This window comes from Dacryopinax primogenitus (assembly GCF_000292625.1).
Source record: "Dacryopinax primogenitus strain DJM-731 SS1 chromosome Unknown DACRYscaffold_15, whole genome shotgun sequence".
Classification (NCBI taxonomy): domain Eukaryota; kingdom Fungi; phylum Basidiomycota; class Dacrymycetes; order Dacrymycetales; family Dacrymycetaceae; genus Dacryopinax; species Dacryopinax primogenitus.
In genome coordinates this window covers 944,137-961,128 of record NW_024467212.1, presented here as the reverse complement: position 1 = coordinate 961,128, position 16,992 = coordinate 944,137, and the positions used below count along the sequence as shown (strand labels likewise).

The window sequence follows — 16,992 nt, the reverse complement described above, 5'->3', positions numbered from 1 at the left end:
TACAAAACTTGGTATGAACATGCCAAGTTGTTGGAGTCCGCTGGCCTGAAGAAGCTCATCAAAAGGTTCAGTGAATGGCCAGGGAGTACATGGGTGAGGTTCCGGCTGTGTGCCTGGAGGAAGAATGATGGACATCTGAAGGATGGCAAGGTGGAGATGGATGAGCAGGCTTGGTGGGTGGAGTCAGATGAAGAGGGAGAGTAAGAGAAGGGCCATGAACTGTAGTCATTGGTGAATTGACTGCATAGAAATACAATAGACAGGCTTGGAGGTGATGTCCTCCATGTCCTCTGTTTTTCTTGTTTTTTGTGTAGTAGTATCAATTAATAATTACCTGACATCTAGATAGAGCAGGCAGCACCGGCTATTGAATTGCTGAGCAATGCACCCTGCCCTGCCCGCTTGACGCGGAGCGGGATTAAATTACTAAGCTCAGGACCCTGACATCTGTATCCAGAGTCCAGAGTCCAGACGTGCCCCAAAACCTGGATGCCCTCGGATTCATAAAAACACACAGCCACGGGCCCGAAACCGCATGTTACTGTTCAAATGACCTATCCCTAATTGGACAGTTGATCTCTCATATTGGAAGTGGGTGTTTGAACCTGCAAACCTGGGAATTTCGCTTGTCGATATGGTACGGGTGATATAAATACAGATAAAGAAGACGTCGCAGAACACGCTCTTGGGTGGAACTAGTGGTCACCGAACGCAACTGCGTAAGGCGCTGTGTCCCTCGCAGTCCTACGAGACATTATACATATCACGTAGAAGTCAAAAGACCATGCCCGAGAACTGCGTTCCCCGGATGTCGCAAAGTGGTGCCTTCCGTGCGGTGTTTCATCCAATGCGCTTGTTCCATATCCAGTTCCAGAAATCTCCAAGCCAAACGTGTCTACTCCCTTCGCTTGAACATAACTCTCTGCTTCAGATCCGGCAAACAGCTAAAACTCGTCCACGTATCTTTCGGCCTCACCCTCTTTGGCAGTCCCTCAAATTTTACGTCATACCTCGAAACGATCACCAGCAGCATGGTCTTCATTTCCTGGCTGGCAAAATACCTTCCTGGGCAGACGTGGGCACCACCGCCCCATAAGAAGAACTCCCCGCTTGCCGTGGCCAGGCTGTTCAGAGCCTCCGATTCCCCACGCGCGATACGGGATGAATATCGCCATGGGTCGAACTCGAGGGGCTTGTAGAAAACGGCAGGGTCGTGTTGTATGCTCCAGGCGTTCATGACTACCTTCGCCCCCTTGGGTACGAAGGTCCCGTCAGAGAGTATGACGTCCTTGACCGCCTTTCTACCCATGGCAGTCACTGTGAGCCCGGTGAACCGCATGCACTCCTTGATGAAGCTGTCGAGTTTGTGCATCTTCCCGAGCGCCTCTTTCGTCCACCCATAGTTGGCCAGAGCGTGATCGACGTCCTCCCTCAGGACTGGGGCGTATTCGGGATGCGCGGCAAGCCAATACAGGACATGCAGGAATCCGAGCGCCGTAGTGTGCATCGCGCCAAAGTTGATCCCCAGTATGCGGGTGGTGATATCCTCTGCTGTGGGGTTGTGTTCTTTCGAAGCGTCCAGCAGCCATTGGAGGAGATCGGACTTGATCCACCGAAAGCCAGGCAGAGACAAGAAAGATCAAGTCCAGTATCAGCAGCATACACAGTGCAAGATCACCACACGCACGGGCTTTTCCTTCTCCCAAAGCTCTCCCATCTCCTGTTCCTTCCTCCGTCTCTCCTCGATCATCGGCACCAAAAACTTCTCAAATCTCCTCCTCGCTCTAGGCGCAGCAGTGACCCATCTCCCCACAAGCGGCTTGAGCAGCTTGGGAAAGAGGCTAATAGTGACTCCTGCAGCAATGACCGTTCCTGAGAAATCGCGCGAGATTTGGGTGTAGACCGGGTCTCGGCAGAGAGGGAGACCGACGAACAGCCTGTTAGAGGCACGGCAGATGACGGAGAGGATAAGGCCGTGAGCGTGTACCGAATTCCATTCTGTCCTAGGTCAGCGGTTATCTCCGAAAGCGAAGCAGAGCTGTAGAATAGGGATAAACAGAAGACTCACCTGTCCTGCTGAGCCGCAGCTCATCCTCGAACGCGCATACAGTCTCGTCATACACCTCCGGAAACTTGGGACCTAGTGCCTGGGTCATCTGCTTGCGTATGACGGCGTTGTGCCACAGGTCCGTAGCGTAAGCCCGGCCGATCGTGTACTCCATGGAGATGGTCTGGGATGACCAGGGATCATGATGAGCGGAGCAGGAGACAAAGGAGGACGCACATCTGTTATCTCTTCCGAGAAGGAGAGCGTGTCGTCTTTTGCTTTGCGCAGGTCGTCATACAGCTCCCTGCCGACGAAGACGATCCACCCTCTGATCCCAGGGAGTTGGAAAGCGTGTTTGTTAAACTGGATGCCGAATGACCATCTCATAGAGGTAGGGGTATGATAGGGTTTGACACACCTTTGCGTACCCTTCTACGAGCAGATCGTTGTACTGCGTTAACATCCTGAACAGGGTGAGGTAACCGAAGAACCAGTCTGATGTGAGGACGGGAGCGCTGGACCTGCGCGACCGGGAGAGGAGGGCAATGAGGAATAAGACGACGATAGCGCTGAGGATGATGCTCCATTGGATGGCCATCGGTCTAGCGGCTGGAGAACGTTGTGCGGTTCGTAAGGCAAAGGAGTATCAGGGAGAGAGTAGAGAGCTGAACGCGGTACTCGTCAAAGCTCAGACGGACCGAGGTATGCCAGCGCCTGATGTCTATACATAGGCTCAGTCCCAGCCAGGACTTCCCTCTGTCGAATTGCACGAGGCAGCCGGATCCCTATTGAGTAGGGGTCTTGTTCCAGATCGAGAATATTCACTATCGGCATCGATAAGCAGGTTTGGGTTCAAACGCGTTTGGAGGAAGCGCTGGTAGCTTTTCTTGGGTAGTGGCTTGCGGTGCTCGAGCGAAGGGAATCGTGACAGCGATCGGCTTGCGATATCACGTTTGATAATCCCGCATGAATGAGTGCTTTTGACAGAGAAACCGCCAACGTGAATGGTTCAAGTGGGTCTAAACACGGCACGAGGGAAACTGGAGTTCGGATATGCCGTACAAAGGGACATAGGCACCTGTGTGTCCCGCCGACGTCTGAGGAACTGCCAAAGACATAAGGGGCCGGTGTATCTAGTGTGCGACCTGGTAGTAGGGTAAACGCATGCTTGAGCTGTCGATGACGTTTGAATGAGATAACCAACGCGGGATGCAAGACTTGTCGAGATTCGAGGACGTAGGCACCTCGGATTGTCCAATCCTAAGTGGTCGATTCCAGATGCAAGAGCTACCGGTGACCGGCCAGTATCGTGGGATCCAATAACCAGAAAGGAAGCTCTCTCCCAGTGAGGTCCGAGCAATCAGCTTCTGCCGCGGAGATGCCTCCAGGAGACGATCCGTCGCTTCCGAGTGTGTCTTGTCCAGCTGACCGAGAGCGCTGATCCGAGCATCCAGCGCATAGGCACGATCATGCGCAATGGGGAACAGAATGCCGCGGAGTCAACAGTCCGAGACCGATTGAGCCGAACAGTACCGTATCCTCCTTGTGAACGATGCTCTGATCTGATCTAATAGACTTGTTGCTCGTGCTTCATATATCACGCTTCATGGCGACGTGGTCATCGGGCGTGTGATTGTTGGAATGATGAGGCTGAACCCGGGATGAAGCGGGGAGGAACGGACATGTGTTGGGTTCTTGGAGTACTTTTGTCGGTGTGGTGATGTCCTTATGAAGAAAGGTGGGAGATGAAGGGACTGCGGGTGTTGTGGCTGAGAAGGGGAATGTAAGCGGGTGGTCGTGTGCATGTTAATGTAATATAAACGTTTACTATACGGGGAGTACCGGTGCAAAGGGATATCGGTCATTAGACAGTCGAAAAGTGTGTGGGGAAAGTGCGGGGAAGGAGGTGGAACGGTGGAGGGGACAAGAGACGGAACCAGATGTTATTCACCGGCCGAATGTTCCCCCTTTACACCCTGGCTCCCCTTCTTCCGGCGCCTTCCTCCTCCTCCCGACGATCACACACCCAGCACACAACATACTTATACTACTTCCCTTACTCGAGCTTTACCCCTCCTCTCCTCCTCCCCATCCTCTCGTGTGCGTCTCCACAGGAAGACATGGCAACCCGCTCAGACAGGATAGCAACGGACATTATGTCCGGTCGGCAGGTAGAGGACTCTACCACAGACCCAAAGGGAATCGAGACTAGCACTCAGCCTCCCTTGGCACGCGGGCCGAAGAAGAAGAAGCCCTATCCTTTCTGGCTCGGCGGGTTGGCAGCATGCTCAGCAGCAGTCATCACCCAGTGCGTCTCCTCCCCACTACCTGTTTCAAGCACTGACAGCATCCCAGTCCGCTAGATCTCACCAAAGTCCGCATGCAGGTGTCAGGCGACAAGCACATGATCTCCTCCATACGTAAGACGATGCAGATGGGCGGAGGGCTCCGTGGACTCTTCGACGGCCTCACGGGTACCATCTTCCGCCAAGCGACGTACTCTGTCACCAGGTTCGGAGTGTACGATATCATCAAGCGCGAGATACATGATGGGCCTGAGCGGGAGATGCCAATGTGGAAACTTATCTTCTCGGGGTGCAGTGGTGCGTCTCCGTCTATGCAAGGAAAGAGAGTGGTCCAGCTGAGAGAGTGTAGCGGGTGCGATCGCGGGGCTCGTTGGGAATCCGGCGGGTGAGTCCACTATAGATCCTTTCAACCTCCTCCACCCTCCACATCTCCTATTCGTCCCGCATCCCGTGCTAACCTAGCTCAGAGATCATCCTCGTCCGTATGCAAGCGGACAAAGCCAAGCCAGCCGAGCAACAGCTGCATTACCGGAACGCGCTTCAAGGTCTAGGCCGTGTACGCCCTTCCTCTCCCTCCTGCCTATCCTATCTAATTTCCCCTAGATGATACGAGACGAAGGCCTCTCGTCGACATTCCGTGGCGTGGCGCCTAATGTCGTCCGTACGATCCTTATGAACGGTTCCCAGCTGGCGGCGTACGACTGGTTCAAGCAGCAACTGCTCAGGCTGCCTTGGTTCGAGGACAACATCGTCACGCACTTTTCGGCGAGTTTCTGTGCGGTGAGTGTCGTTCTATTTCGAGAGGTTCGAGAGGTTGCGAGGGGTGCGAGCGCACTCCGAGGCGCGAGACCCGTGGGAACGCGTTATGCCCGAGGGGAGGCGCGTTCACCGGCAGAAGGTGCAGGCTAAACCTACCTAGCTGGGAAAGCGTACCTGGGTAGGGCAAGGTGCCAAGGCACGTCCCTGCATATACTCGCTGTGCATGCTCTGCAGAGCAAGCAGCCAACCCCGCTGCACGGTTCTCAAAGAACGTGCTGGCGGTCTTCCCCGACTCGTGCGATTCTCCCCGACCTAGGGGCCGAGGCGTTTCACCCTATTCTCATCCTGCACTACGTTCTGCGTTCTACATTCTGTGCCTGTTCTATGCGTAGGACTTCGCTGACTCCTGCTCGTGCGTGCGTGGGGACTTGGCACACAGGGAACTGTCGCTACGAGTTGGGTGAACCTTTTCCCGTTAAGGGACTTTACTGACCTGTCGTCTCTATCCTCCGCTTACCCTCCTCTCACCCCCCTGCTCGCTCGCTCACCCACTCAATCCCGCTCGCTCGATCAGCCGTCTGCTCCCCCGCCGATGTCATCAAATCCCGGATAATGTCCGCCTCCGGAAAGGGCGGGTCCGTAATGTCCGCAATCTCCAACAGCTTCAAGACCGAAGGCCCGATGTGGATGTTCAAAGGCTGGCTGCCATCTTGGACCCGTCTCCAGCCGCAGACCATACTCATCTTTATATTCTTGGAACAGTTTAAGAAGGGTGTGGATTGGTACAGAGGGGATAAGTGAGCCTAAACCCTGGGGAGCCGCTGAGGGTGAGCGGGAAGGGTGGAAAGAGGGAGGGCATAAAAATGTGGAAGGAAGGGCGTCGAACCTAGACGGTAGACGGCTACTAGAGGCTAGAGGGACGCGCTCGTCCGGTGTGAAAGCGTCCAGGCGTGTTGCGTGCCAGAGCTTGTATGCGAATGGGTCAGATTAGACTGAGCCACCTTTCTTGAGCCTGTAGCACGCATTTACCCTTTTCACTTTCACGTTCACTTTCACCTTCATCCTATTCTCCATTCTCCATCCCCTACACTCCCTTTCTGGCGCATGTACGTGCTCCGCTGGATCTTTGTATCTTTATATGAGTGAATACAGTAGGTCTTGTCTGACATGGATTGGTGGCCCTCGTAAAAGGTGCTCAAGGTGTACCTTCCCCATTTCGTCCAGGTCAGGTTCGTCCGGAACTGAAGCTTACGGAAGGATGTGAGTTAGGTGCGTTGAAGTGCAAGACCTTCGCCACAAGCTGGTGAAGGGTAAGGTGGCTGGAGCCTTACGGATCATATTCCGGGGGATGAGCGACATTTCGAACCTCCAATAGTCTCCTCGGCTTGAAGTACCGCTCGCTCGAGGAAGGTGTCTTCGACATAGTGAACACTTCTAAGCCAGAGGAGCGATAGTGAAGCAGGAGAACCTTCCTAACCCTCTAAACCATTTTTAATATGTAGAGCTAGCGGATTGTGAATAGTGTCGACTGGAGTATTATGCCGCTCATCGAATTGATATTGTGTAAGAACAAGGGGGTGTTGACCTCAGTCTCCTGACCATTTCATCTTCGCGTCAACCTTCACGCGCTCACTTGTCATCCATTTCAGCCTGAACCGTGTCCGTCTCATCCCTCCATTTGATTTATATATCTCTGGTCATTCAGACAGCATGGGATTACAATTTCACTGTACTCTCTGTCCATCAAAGAGGCAGCATGGTGTGTCCTGAGCAACTCCCACCGAGCGGCATTCGGGTCATCATCGTTGGTGCTGGTGAGCAGCAGTCATACTCCCACGACCAATCCGCAATTCATCTCATAACTAGGTATTGGTGGCTTGGCATGCGCCATCGAATGCAAGAACAAGGGGCACAACGTCGTCGTGCTCGAGAAGTTCCCCAAGCTCGAGATCTTAGGCGATATCATCTCTTTCGGTCCGAACGCAGGACGTATTATCGAGCGCTGGGGAAATGGCGTCGTCGCTGATCGTCTGCGCCCGGTCACGCTCATCCACACCGGCTCGCGCTGGAAGCGCTATGACGGCGTGGATATCACGACGATGCCGACGTATGGGCTCAAGTTTGGCAGTCCCGCGTACAACGGCCATCGGGGTGAGTTTCACGAGATCTTCTTCAACTTTGCGACGGAGATCGGGGTGGAGATCCGGCTTGGGCAGAGGGTGGACGAGTACTGGGAGGAAGAGGACAAGGGGGGCGTTATCGTTAATGGGCAGAGGATGGAGGCGGACCTCGTGGTTGGCGCCGATGGCGTGAGGAGCAAGGCGAGGAAGCTTGTGCTTGGGTATGAGGACAAACCGCGTTCGTCGGGATATGCAGTGTGGAGAACGTGGTTCACCAGCGAAGAACTTGCGAAAGATCCGCTCACGGCATGGATGACGAAGGATAACACGCATACAGGGTGGTTTGGGCCTGATGTACGGGTTGTCCCTCTTTGCCTGTGTGCCATCGAACTCACTTTGCTAGGTACACTTTCTTGCTGCCTCGCTAAAGGGAGGAAAGGATATCTCTTGGGTGTGCACACATGAGGTACGGTCATGCTCCTCTATGCAACAACTCCTCATTGAGTACATCAGGACAAAGCGGATATCGAGGAATCATGGTCTTTCCCAGGGAAAATAGAAGATGTTCTCAAGGTGGTAGGGGACTGGGATCCGGTCGTGCAGACGCTAGTGAAGAAAACGCCGCCCGAGAAACTTGTAGACTGGAAGCTGGTTTATCGGGATCCTCTCCCTACTGTGCGCAACGTCTCCTTTATTTCCCGGAGGCAAGGTCTGATGGGCATCAAAGTGGATATCAAAAGGAGGGAGAACGTGTCTCCTCGGCGATGCTGCACACCCTTTCCTGCCCACCTCAATCCAAGGTGCCTCTCAAGCCATGGAGGACGGTGTCGTTCTCGCCGCTTGCCTGCATGCCGCTGGTAAGGACCGCATTCCTTTAGCGGTAAGGTGCTACGAGCGCATCCGATATGAACGCTGCCGGCGTGCACAGCGTCTAGGAGAAACGAATCGTGACACCTGGCATAAAGCGGACTATACTAAGGTGCTGGAGAAAGATCGTGCGGAGGGGATGAAGCTGCCTACACCTCCCTGGTTGTTCTCGCATGATGCAGAGACGAACGCATACCAGATTTTCCCTGAGGTGTCGAAGAATATCCTAGAGGGGAAGTATGGATTTCAAGAAATTGGGTATCAGACCGGGATATGCGAAAGGAAAGTTGATCCGGTTAGTAGGGGCGTGTGAGCTGGTAGCTTGCCACTCGAGGATATTCATCAATCATACCTGTGCCCCATGTAGACAATGTCAACAATGCAGGATTTGCCTTGAGATGAACAAGGCAATGAAGGAGATTATTACACCTCTCTTTCAACAATTATTACGAAGGCCCGCAGTTGGGAAACTCACGCAAGATCATGTGATCAGCGCTAACCTACTTTATGACAGGTTCACCTAGTCATCGTCCATCTCCTCCTCGACCTCTCATCTGCTCCTCATTCTCTGTTCCTCATCACCACCGCTACGTCTCGATATCATGCGATGACTACACTTCTCCCCTTTCAAAAGCACATTATCGATGAGTTCCACTCTCCAAACACCAGCGAGCTCCTCATCCTCGCACGCGGACTCGGCCTCCGCAAGATCCTCTGCACCCTGCTCAAGATATACGACTCGCCCTCGTCGCTTGTACTCCTCGTGGGTGCATCACCGGAGGAAGAAGTGGGAATTGGGGAGGAGCTGGGTGTGATGGGTGTGAGGAGACCGGGGTTGAGGGTCGTAGACTACGAGATGCCTCGTGCAGAGAGGAGGGAGATGTACAAAGCTGGTGGACTCGTCAGCGTCACCAGCCGCATCTTGGTGGTGGACATGCTTCAACGTGACATTCCAGTAGACAAAATAACTGGGATGGTCGTTCTTCATGCAGAAAAGTGCGTGCTTCCCCGCTGCGTGCGCTCGTCGACTCACCCAGCGCAGAGTCTCACCCACAAGCACCGAATCATTCATCGTCCGCTTATTCCGTGAATCCAATCCATCCGGATTCCTCAAAGCCTTCAGCGGCGAGCCCGAATTCTTTCAGTCTGGCTTCTCTCCTCTCCGGAGCGTGATGAAAGAGCTGCGAATTTCTATCGTCCGCCTCTACCCGCGCTTTCACGAATTAGTCCAGGAAAGCCTGAGTAAGCGCACGGCGGATGTAGTGGAGATATATCAGCCTATGAGCGAGAGCATGCGCGAGATTCATCGGTGTATTACCGAGTGTATGGAAGCTACGTTGGGGGAGATCAAGCGGAGTCACACTACCGTGAGTTTCTCTAGTTCAGACAGGCACGCACCTAACAACATACAGCTGGATCTAGACGACCTAACAGTGGAGGCGGCCTACTTCCCCTCCTCCTCAAACCTCATCCGACATCTGCTCGATCCCGTCTGGCACAGGGTCGGCCCCCGCACGAACCAGCTCGTCAAAGACCTTGCTGAGTTGCGCAGACTCCTGCGTTTCCTACTGGCTTACCCACCTATCACCTTCCTCAAGTACCTCGAAAGTATCGTCGCGAGCAATACTGTCTCCGAGACGGGAGCGGCAAAGGTGCACCAGAGCCCGTGGTTGTATATGGATGCGGCGAACTCGATGATTGTCACCGCGAAGGTAAGGTGCTATACATTGACCGAGAAGGCAAAATCGAAGGGGACGATTACGGCAGCAGCGGTGGACGGGCATGAACCACACGACGACGAACTGGACGTGCTGGACGAGTGGGAAGGGTTGCAGGGGCGCACAAAGAAACCGGGCAAGGTGAGGCCGAAGTGGCTCCCGGAGGGGATGACACCTGTGTATGAGGAACTTCCGAAATGGGACTTACTCAGACGCGTACTGCTCGAGATTGAGGAGATTATGGTGCAAAATCCATACCCGGCCCGTCCGTCCGTCTTCTGCCGATTTTGAGTAGGTGCTGACATCGTGTAGATGCACCGGGAACAAACCTCGTCCTAATCATGGTACAAGACCATAAAACCTGCGCCCTCCTCCGAGAATACCTCACCTCCCTCCCCCAAACCTCTTCATCCTCTGAGGTCGACCCAGAAAACCCACCGGGAAAGAAAATGTTAGACAACTACTTGCGAGAGTACGTTTTCTGGAAGGGGAGAGGGTTGAGGCATACGATGCAGGCCAAGAAGGAGCTTGGGAAGGGCCTTGCAGGTGGTGGGGGACTGAGGCGTGTTGCTCCTGGGGCTCCGGATGCGCCTGAAAGTGCAGACCGTGCTGGGGCAGATCGAGAAAATGGAGTGAGCGAGGCCCTGTTGAAAAAGGACAAGCTGAGGGAGCGGGTGATACATCAACGACGGAGGATGAGAGGGGGAAAGCCGCCCGAACCCGTGGGCAGGAGTATCCTTAGAGGCGGCGCGGCGGCTGAGGAGGTCAAGATGGAGGAGGAAGCTGTGGAGCTTGAGGAGTTGTACGTCCCTTGCTCTTGTCAAGAGCACTGCTGATCTGAAAGAGTCATGTGCAGTATCGATGCGACCCATGCCTCCCCACCACCTTTGACACTCAACACCATGTCTGAGGAAGACATCGTGTCCTTAGTGGACCGGATCGACAGTGCATCCTTCGACCAAGACTTCGGCATAATCCCCGACGAGCAAATCGTTCTCATCCGCGCGTATGGGGACGACAGTGATGATCTCCTGCTCGCCGAGCTCCAACCGCGCTGGATCATCATGTACGAGCCTGATCAAGCGTTCATCCGCCGCGTGGAAGTATACCGGTCTTCCCACCCTGGACTGGCTGTGAGAGTATACTTCATGGTGTACGAGATGACGAGTGAGGACTATATGTACCTCGCAAGTCAGCGCAGGGAGAAGGACGCGTTTGCAAAGTTGATCGAGGAGAGGGCGACGATGTTGAACCCAATACTGGAACAGCCAACGCGGGCTGGCACCAATGATCTGATCAAGACGATCAGCTCTCGGATCGCGGGTGGGGGAAATGTTGTCAATTCAGAGCCGACAAGGGTCCGTTCTATTGTGTATGGACAAGGACCAGGCTGACAACCGAACAGATTATCGTTGACATGCGCGAGTTCCGCTCCAGCCTGCCATCCCTCCTGCATGCCACCAACATCCAGATTGTTCCTGCTACCTTGACGGTCGGCGACTATGTCCTCACCCCCGATATGGTCGTCGAGCGCAAGAGCGTGCCTGATCTGGTTCAGAGTTTCAACAGTGGCCGGCTGTATACCCAATGCGAACTTATGTCTGTACACTACAAACAGCCCATCCTACTCATCGAGTTCGAACAGGACAAGTCATTCTCTTTGCAGGTTCGTACCTTCATATCCTGGGTTGTCTTGTAGCTCAGCAGATCACAGACGATCTCAGAAACTCGATCTCAGGCCAAGACAACCAAGCCCAACCAACCAGCAGAATTCAACACCCCTGACATGTCGTCGATCCAGGCCAAGCTGGTTCTCCTCACGCTTGCCTTCCATCGTCTAGGAATCATCTGGTCGTCCTCTCCATTTGCAACAGCGAAGATATTCGCGGATCTTAAGATGAACCACCCTGAACCAGACCCGTCCCGGGCGATACAGATTGGCGCGGAAGAGGGCGGGGGGAGCATGGCGGAAGGTGGATGGAACAATCAAGCGGAAGACCTCGTTCGTTGTTTCCCAGGTATCACGAGCAAGAACGTGCGATATGTAATGGGGAAGGTGGCCAGTGTGAAAGAACTGTGCAAGCTCAGCAAGGAGGAGATGGAAAGCTTGCTTGGGACGGACGGCGGTAAACAATGTTACAACTTTGTACATCGTGGTACTCGGAAGGAGAAGGGTGCGTAAGTGTTTAGGTGTATCATTAGACAAAAGCTTTGGTTGTATTGCATACTTTATATTATTATATTCCGCATTTGATGTATCGCAGACTGAAGGAGCTACACTCTTTGTATACAGAGGAGCGCGTGCAGGACACACACGAGATAACAACAACTTTATCGATTTATGACTGGAGAGCTGTATACATGTCTAACCAGCTAGAGAAGTGGGAGGGAGAACCCCCTTACTTCTTCTCTTGCGACTTCTTGTACGCGCTCACGCTGTCAACGAGGGTGTCTCCAAGCGAGCGGTAGGTCATCCCAAGGATATCGGCCGACTTGCTTAGGTCCGCGATGTCGTACTTGTCCTCACCCGGAACTCGCTCAGTGAGCACGCCAGGGATGTTACGCTTCGACAGCTCGTCGCGAAGATCTTGCCACCTATAAGGGCCTGCTCACAATCATGAGCCGTCTGCTATCATGATGAAGCGTTCACAGAACTGCGCACCTCCAGCGATGAAGATCCTCTCTCCGCCAGCCTTGTCCTTCTGAAGACTGAGCATATGGGCCTTCGCAACGTCCCGCACGTCGATCCAGAACCCGGCATGGTCGTTAGCAAGATTCCCCGCCTTCTCGAGCAAAGCGTTCCTGTAGACGAGGCTGTTCGAGAAGTTGGGCTCGTCCTGAAGGATAGGGCCGAAGATCTGAGTAGGCGTCGTGAGTGAGATGGGAGCTGGTGAAAGCGTGAATACGACCTCCCCAGGGAGGAGTGAGCGTCACGAGGTCCCAGTTGAGTTTCCCCTTGTGCGCGTTGTAGAAGTTCCAGGCGATGCGTTCGGCATCCGTCTTGGCTGCGAGGTAGTACGTCGCACCCGGGAGTCCCTTTGGGCCCTTTGGGTTCTCCTTCACCATCTTAGTAGCATTATCGTTCCAGATCGTCTGATCATAATTGTAAGCCTCGGTGAGGAGAAAAAGGAGACAGCAACGTACTTCATCATAAGTGAAACCATGCTCATGGGGCTCCATCATCGCGACGAACGAAGAAGTAAGAACGACACGCTTAACCGTAGTGCTCTTCTCGAGGCTGTTGAAGATCGATTCCGCACCTTTGACAGCCGGGACGTAGATCTCTGTTCCGGGCATTAATGGTATCACAACATACCTAGAGGGCAGGATGCTTGCCTTCACGCGTGCCGTCAAGATTATCCGGAACAGGAGAAGCAGCGTGCACAACCGCGTCGACGCCTTTAATCGCTTCGTCGAACGCGCCTGCCTTGGTTATATCCTCGACGATGGCGTACTCGATATGGTCGGCATGGGCCGAGAACTTATTCTTGATCCACTCGCCCTTAGAGGCTGAGCGGACCGTGCCGCGGACGATACAACCGCCTTCCAGCAGCTGTTTGACGATATGCAAGCCAACGAAGCCGTTGGCACCTTGGGCTAAGTATCAGTGACTACTTCTTGCTGATCTTGTTCTGCTACATAACAGTAACGAGGACCTTGGCGGGAGCTTGTACGGAAACCATTATCGATTTAAAGTTATGGGTTTAAGCTGGTTGTTTTTTGAGTTGATTTAGGATCTTTAGTGTGCTTTGGATGTCGGAAAGAGGCAGCTTTCCACGGGCATTTTATAGGACAGCAGCCTGTTAGACCTGAAGGTCCCAGTTCGTACAACCCACCAAGGACCGCCGGAGATGACAAAGACAATGGTTGGTCAGATTTCCAACCCATTTCGCCATGGGAAAATGCCAAGAGGACCGCAAATCAACTCAAGTGAAGGTTGGTAAGCAGATCAAGGGTCGCGACTCTGCCACACGTGGTTTGTCAGCAAAAGCCGATGTTTCTCGACGCCAAAACCCGACGTGGGCCACCAGCCACCGGAGATATGCACTACTTCAAATGAACAAGATGTCGAGAATGGCACCGGAGATAAGCCTTTGCTCGCAGAGGCGCCGAGATTTTGCCCGTGATTGAGTGAACCAGAGTTGACTAGAAACTGATCTCCATCCGGTCGATGAATGATCAAATTAACTTCTGTACTGCTCTTGCATTGTACCCTCTAGCCTTGACCGTGATTCATGGCCAGCAAAACGCCAAAGTGAATGGGTGAATGTTATCGTCAAACCGACGGGGTGGTCGTAAAAAATATCCGCATGATTGTCATGAGCAAGGGACCCTTACTTATTTTCCCTCTTCTCCTGTGCGGCAGGATGACGGATCTTCCCCCTCTCAAGCTTGATCTGGGCGAGCTATCTAGAGTAGATGGGTCGGCTAGGTTTGCTTCAGGTGAGAAAAGTGTCAGAGAGAAGGGAGACGCAGCTCACTTAAGGGTCAGGGAGTGTCATCGCTCTGGCCTCCGTGACAGGACCTATTGATGTCAGGAGTGGATGGGAGAAGCCGGAAGAGGCATTTTTGGAGGTGAATGTCAGGCCCTTAGAAGGTGTTCCAGGTGAGCAAGTTGTACATAACAACGTGTAGGGAATCTGATCGTTTGTCCAGGTACTCAGGCGAAATCGATCGCTCAGACGCTGAAATCTGCTCTCACTCCATCCCTCTTGCTTGGACGAGCACCACGCACGCTCATTCAACTCACCCTACAAGCACTCTCTCCTTCCTCGCTCCCTTCGAACTTTGCACAACCCCAAATATCCTTATGTGGAAAAGCGGCGATGATGAATGCTGCTACGGCCGCGTTCCTCGACGCGGGTAGCGTGAGCATGCGTGGCATTGTATGCGCCTGTGCGGTTGGCACCAGGAACGGTGGACTTGTGCTTGACCCGACAGAGAAAGAGGAAACGGGTGCTTTTGGGTTCTTATTTCGCGGAACAGTGTCCGGGGAGCTGGTATGGGCTGAATGGGAAGGGGAAGAGGGAGACTGGGAGAAGGTCGCGAGAGAGGCACGGACGGGCGCCGAGATCGTAAGAGATTTCATCAGAGCGCAGTTTGAGCGAGCAGCAGGTCTTGCGCAGGAGGACGAGGTGATGATATAGCGCAGATCTGGGTAATAAACATTAACATGTAACACTATCTAAATATGTACACAGCGCATAATAGCATTGGCTCGCATCGTCCGGAGCCTTTGATATGGCTGGAATTTTAGTCTACATTAGACGGCATCCGCATCGACGTTCCACTTGGTTGAGATGGGAGGTTTCATCTAGAAGTGAACATGCGTTCAAGCGACTTGATCAGTGTACGTACGCGACCCGTCGTTTGCCATGTTACCAGCGAAAAAAAGTGCATTCGCAGCTCTTCCACAGCGCTGTACTCTCTTCCCTCTCACAGCGAGCAGCCTAGAGACGGTGAGCAGCCATGGTTGCTGTTCTAGTCTCTTCACCTGAAATTAGAGCGGCGACTTTGCATTGTCGGATACCATTCTATCTCCATCTATACGCGTCACCATTCGTCGTTGTTTGGTCCGTCTTTGGCTATGCCTACTTCACCAAGTACGACGAATGGTTTGGGACGCAGGAGCGCGCATTTGCCGCAGGATCGATCGTGCTCGCCTGTCATCTCTTCAGCTTCCTAATCCCACAATGCAGCCCGGGTGTCAAGGCGAGGCTGACATGCGTGAATGTACGCATCTTTTCATAGCATGCGTGCACACAGGCGCTGACCTTTACACAGGCCTCATCGCTCGACCAAGCGGATTGCATTCGGATCGTTCCAACGGAAGACAGAGGAAGGGACATGATTGTTCCTCTGAGGAAGAACCCTACGAGCCTGACAACCTACACCTTCGTCTACCAATCTGAGACATACATCTGCACTGCGGGCAAACCCTTCACTCGGCTACCCTATCCGTGCGACTCTCGTCCCCTGCTGTCATCTTTCACCGCCATTGGACTGTCGTCGTCGAGTCTGCCTGCTCTGCGGGAGTCTTATGGTCCCAACACCCTTGATATACCCCTGCCGTCATTTGGCGAAATGTTTGCCGGACATGGTGTCGCGTCCTTCTTTGTCTTCCAGATGCTCTGTGTCGGTCTTTGGTCTCTGGATGAATACTGGCACTGCAATGTGTTTGTCGCTTTCCTGATGCTGGTGCTCGAGTGCACAGTAATGTTCCAGGTGCGCCTGTCGCAGATCGACGCGAGTCGACGGCTGTCCCAGCGCGTCAAAACACTCAAGGAGTCTCGGACAATCCCCATTGCGCCATTCCCAATCTTATGCTATCGCGACAAGAAGTGGCGGTCAGTCAAGACGGACGAGCTAGTCCCGGGCGATATAGTGTCCATTAGTGAGTGGACATGCTACCTATGTGATATCGTCTGACTCAAAGACGCAAGCGAGAAGCAAGGAAGATACCGCTGTTCCTGCCGACCTTCTTCTCCTGCATGGATCAGTCATCATGAATGAGGCGCTCCTATCCGGAGACGCAACACCTCTGCTCAAAGAGAGCATCAAGCGATGCAATGGGAGCGAGAAGCTGGACATCAATGGAGCGCACAGCGATAGCGTACTTTACGGAGGAACGAGGGTGTTGCAAGTACGGCCAGGGGAAGTCACCGCTGGGGATGGCGGTTGTATAGCCGAGGTCCTGCGCACAGGCTTCGGAACGACACAAGGACAACTCATTCGGAGGATGCTATCCACTACGGAGGGAGCCTCAGCGCACAACCTCGAGTCGTGGCTCTTCATCGAATTCCTCCTTATCTTTGCTATCGCCGCGCTGTGGGACGTTTGGGTGCCCGGGCGACAACGTGGCATGTCCACCTACGAGCGTCTGTCCGACTGCATCCTCATCATCGCAACCGTGGTCCTGCCCCGATTTCCCAAGGAGCTCTTGCTGGTGGTCAACTGGAGCCTTATCACGCTGTACAAGTACGGTTAGTATTAGTTCGCGAAACTGGTGAAGCAGAAATTCATCGCTTCTTAGCAATGTGTCCACCTGCTGGCAACGAACTATCAGTTGAATCATCCGTTTCTGAACGTCCTATAGGATGCGGAAGCACCGGTCTCCTCGTTTCGTACTGTAGCCCCGAGGGCAAGTGTGTGGCCAAGAAGCCGCATGACCATGC

The 16,992-nt window shown here is 53.6% G+C and overlaps 7 protein-coding genes across 7 annotated transcripts; 5 read left to right on the top strand and 2 right to left on the bottom strand.

Annotated features, from left to right (window-relative positions):
- Positions 1-625: 625 nt before the first annotated feature.
- DACRYDRAFT_117942 (cytochrome P450) lies at positions 626-2,875 on the bottom strand. Its single transcript, XM_040770496.1, has 5 exons — positions 2,466-2,875; positions 2,285-2,410; positions 2,069-2,231; positions 1,688-1,998; positions 626-1,603 (listed from the first exon to the last, which is right to left on the bottom strand). Exons 1-5 carry the CDS (start codon positions 2,643-2,645, stop codon positions 896-898), a joined length of 1,488 nt encoding a protein of 495 aa, XP_040626678.1. The 5' UTR covers positions 2,646-2,875; the 3' UTR covers positions 626-895.
- Positions 2,876-4,203: 1,328 nt separating this feature from the next.
- On the top strand, positions 4,204-5,913 carry DACRYDRAFT_55428 (mitochondrial carrier; the record flags this gene model as incomplete). The annotated part of the gene is made up of 6 exons (XM_040775326.1): positions 4,204-4,355; positions 4,403-4,650; positions 4,703-4,738; positions 4,821-4,909; positions 4,957-5,176; positions 5,687-5,913. The coding sequence occupies 6 exons, from the start codon at positions 4,204-4,206 to the stop codon at positions 5,911-5,913; spliced, it is 972 nt and encodes a 323-aa protein (XP_040626677.1).
- A 955-nt stretch (positions 5,914-6,868) lies between these two features.
- DACRYDRAFT_55440 (monooxygenase) lies at positions 6,869-8,412 on the top strand (the record flags this gene model as incomplete). The annotated part of the gene is made up of 5 exons (XM_040775328.1): positions 6,869-6,926; positions 6,979-7,586; positions 7,636-7,698; positions 7,746-7,907; positions 7,960-8,412. 5 exons carry the CDS (start codon positions 6,869-6,871, stop codon positions 8,410-8,412), a joined length of 1,344 nt encoding a protein of 447 aa, XP_040626676.1.
- Positions 8,413-8,706: 294 nt separating this feature from the next.
- Positions 8,707-12,063, top strand: DACRYDRAFT_96032 (uncharacterized protein; the record flags this gene model as incomplete). Its single annotated transcript, XM_040777340.1, has 7 exons — positions 8,707-9,095; positions 9,142-9,466; positions 9,512-10,082; positions 10,130-10,619; positions 10,674-11,175; positions 11,223-11,483; positions 11,532-12,063. 7 exons carry the CDS (start codon positions 8,707-8,709, stop codon positions 11,997-11,999), a joined length of 3,006 nt encoding a protein of 1,001 aa, XP_040626675.1. The 3' UTR covers positions 12,000-12,063.
- A 153-nt stretch (positions 12,064-12,216) lies between these two features.
- DACRYDRAFT_109879 (NADP-binding protein) lies at positions 12,217-13,705 on the bottom strand (the record flags this gene model as incomplete). The annotated part of the gene is made up of 6 exons (XM_040768960.1): positions 12,217-12,422; positions 12,480-12,675; positions 12,752-12,910; positions 12,962-13,101; positions 13,160-13,408; positions 13,654-13,705. The coding sequence occupies 6 exons, from the start codon at positions 13,703-13,705 to the stop codon at positions 12,217-12,219; spliced, it is 1,002 nt and encodes a 333-aa protein (XP_040626674.1).
- Positions 13,706-14,184: 479 nt separating this feature from the next.
- Positions 14,185-15,048, top strand: DACRYDRAFT_117939 (uncharacterized protein; the record flags this gene model as incomplete). The annotated part of the gene is made up of 3 exons (XM_040770495.1): positions 14,185-14,260; positions 14,310-14,423; positions 14,474-15,048. 3 exons carry the CDS (start codon positions 14,185-14,187, stop codon positions 14,962-14,964), a joined length of 681 nt encoding a protein of 226 aa, XP_040626673.1. The 3' UTR covers positions 14,965-15,048.
- A 238-nt stretch (positions 15,049-15,286) lies between these two features.
- On the top strand, positions 15,287-16,805 carry DACRYDRAFT_55707 (uncharacterized protein; the record flags this gene model as incomplete). Its single annotated transcript, XM_040775344.1, has 4 exons — positions 15,287-15,550; positions 15,602-16,042; positions 16,085-16,211; positions 16,261-16,805. 4 exons carry the CDS (start codon positions 15,287-15,289, stop codon positions 16,803-16,805), a joined length of 1,377 nt encoding a protein of 458 aa, XP_040626672.1.
- Positions 16,806-16,992: the final 187 nt, after the last annotated feature.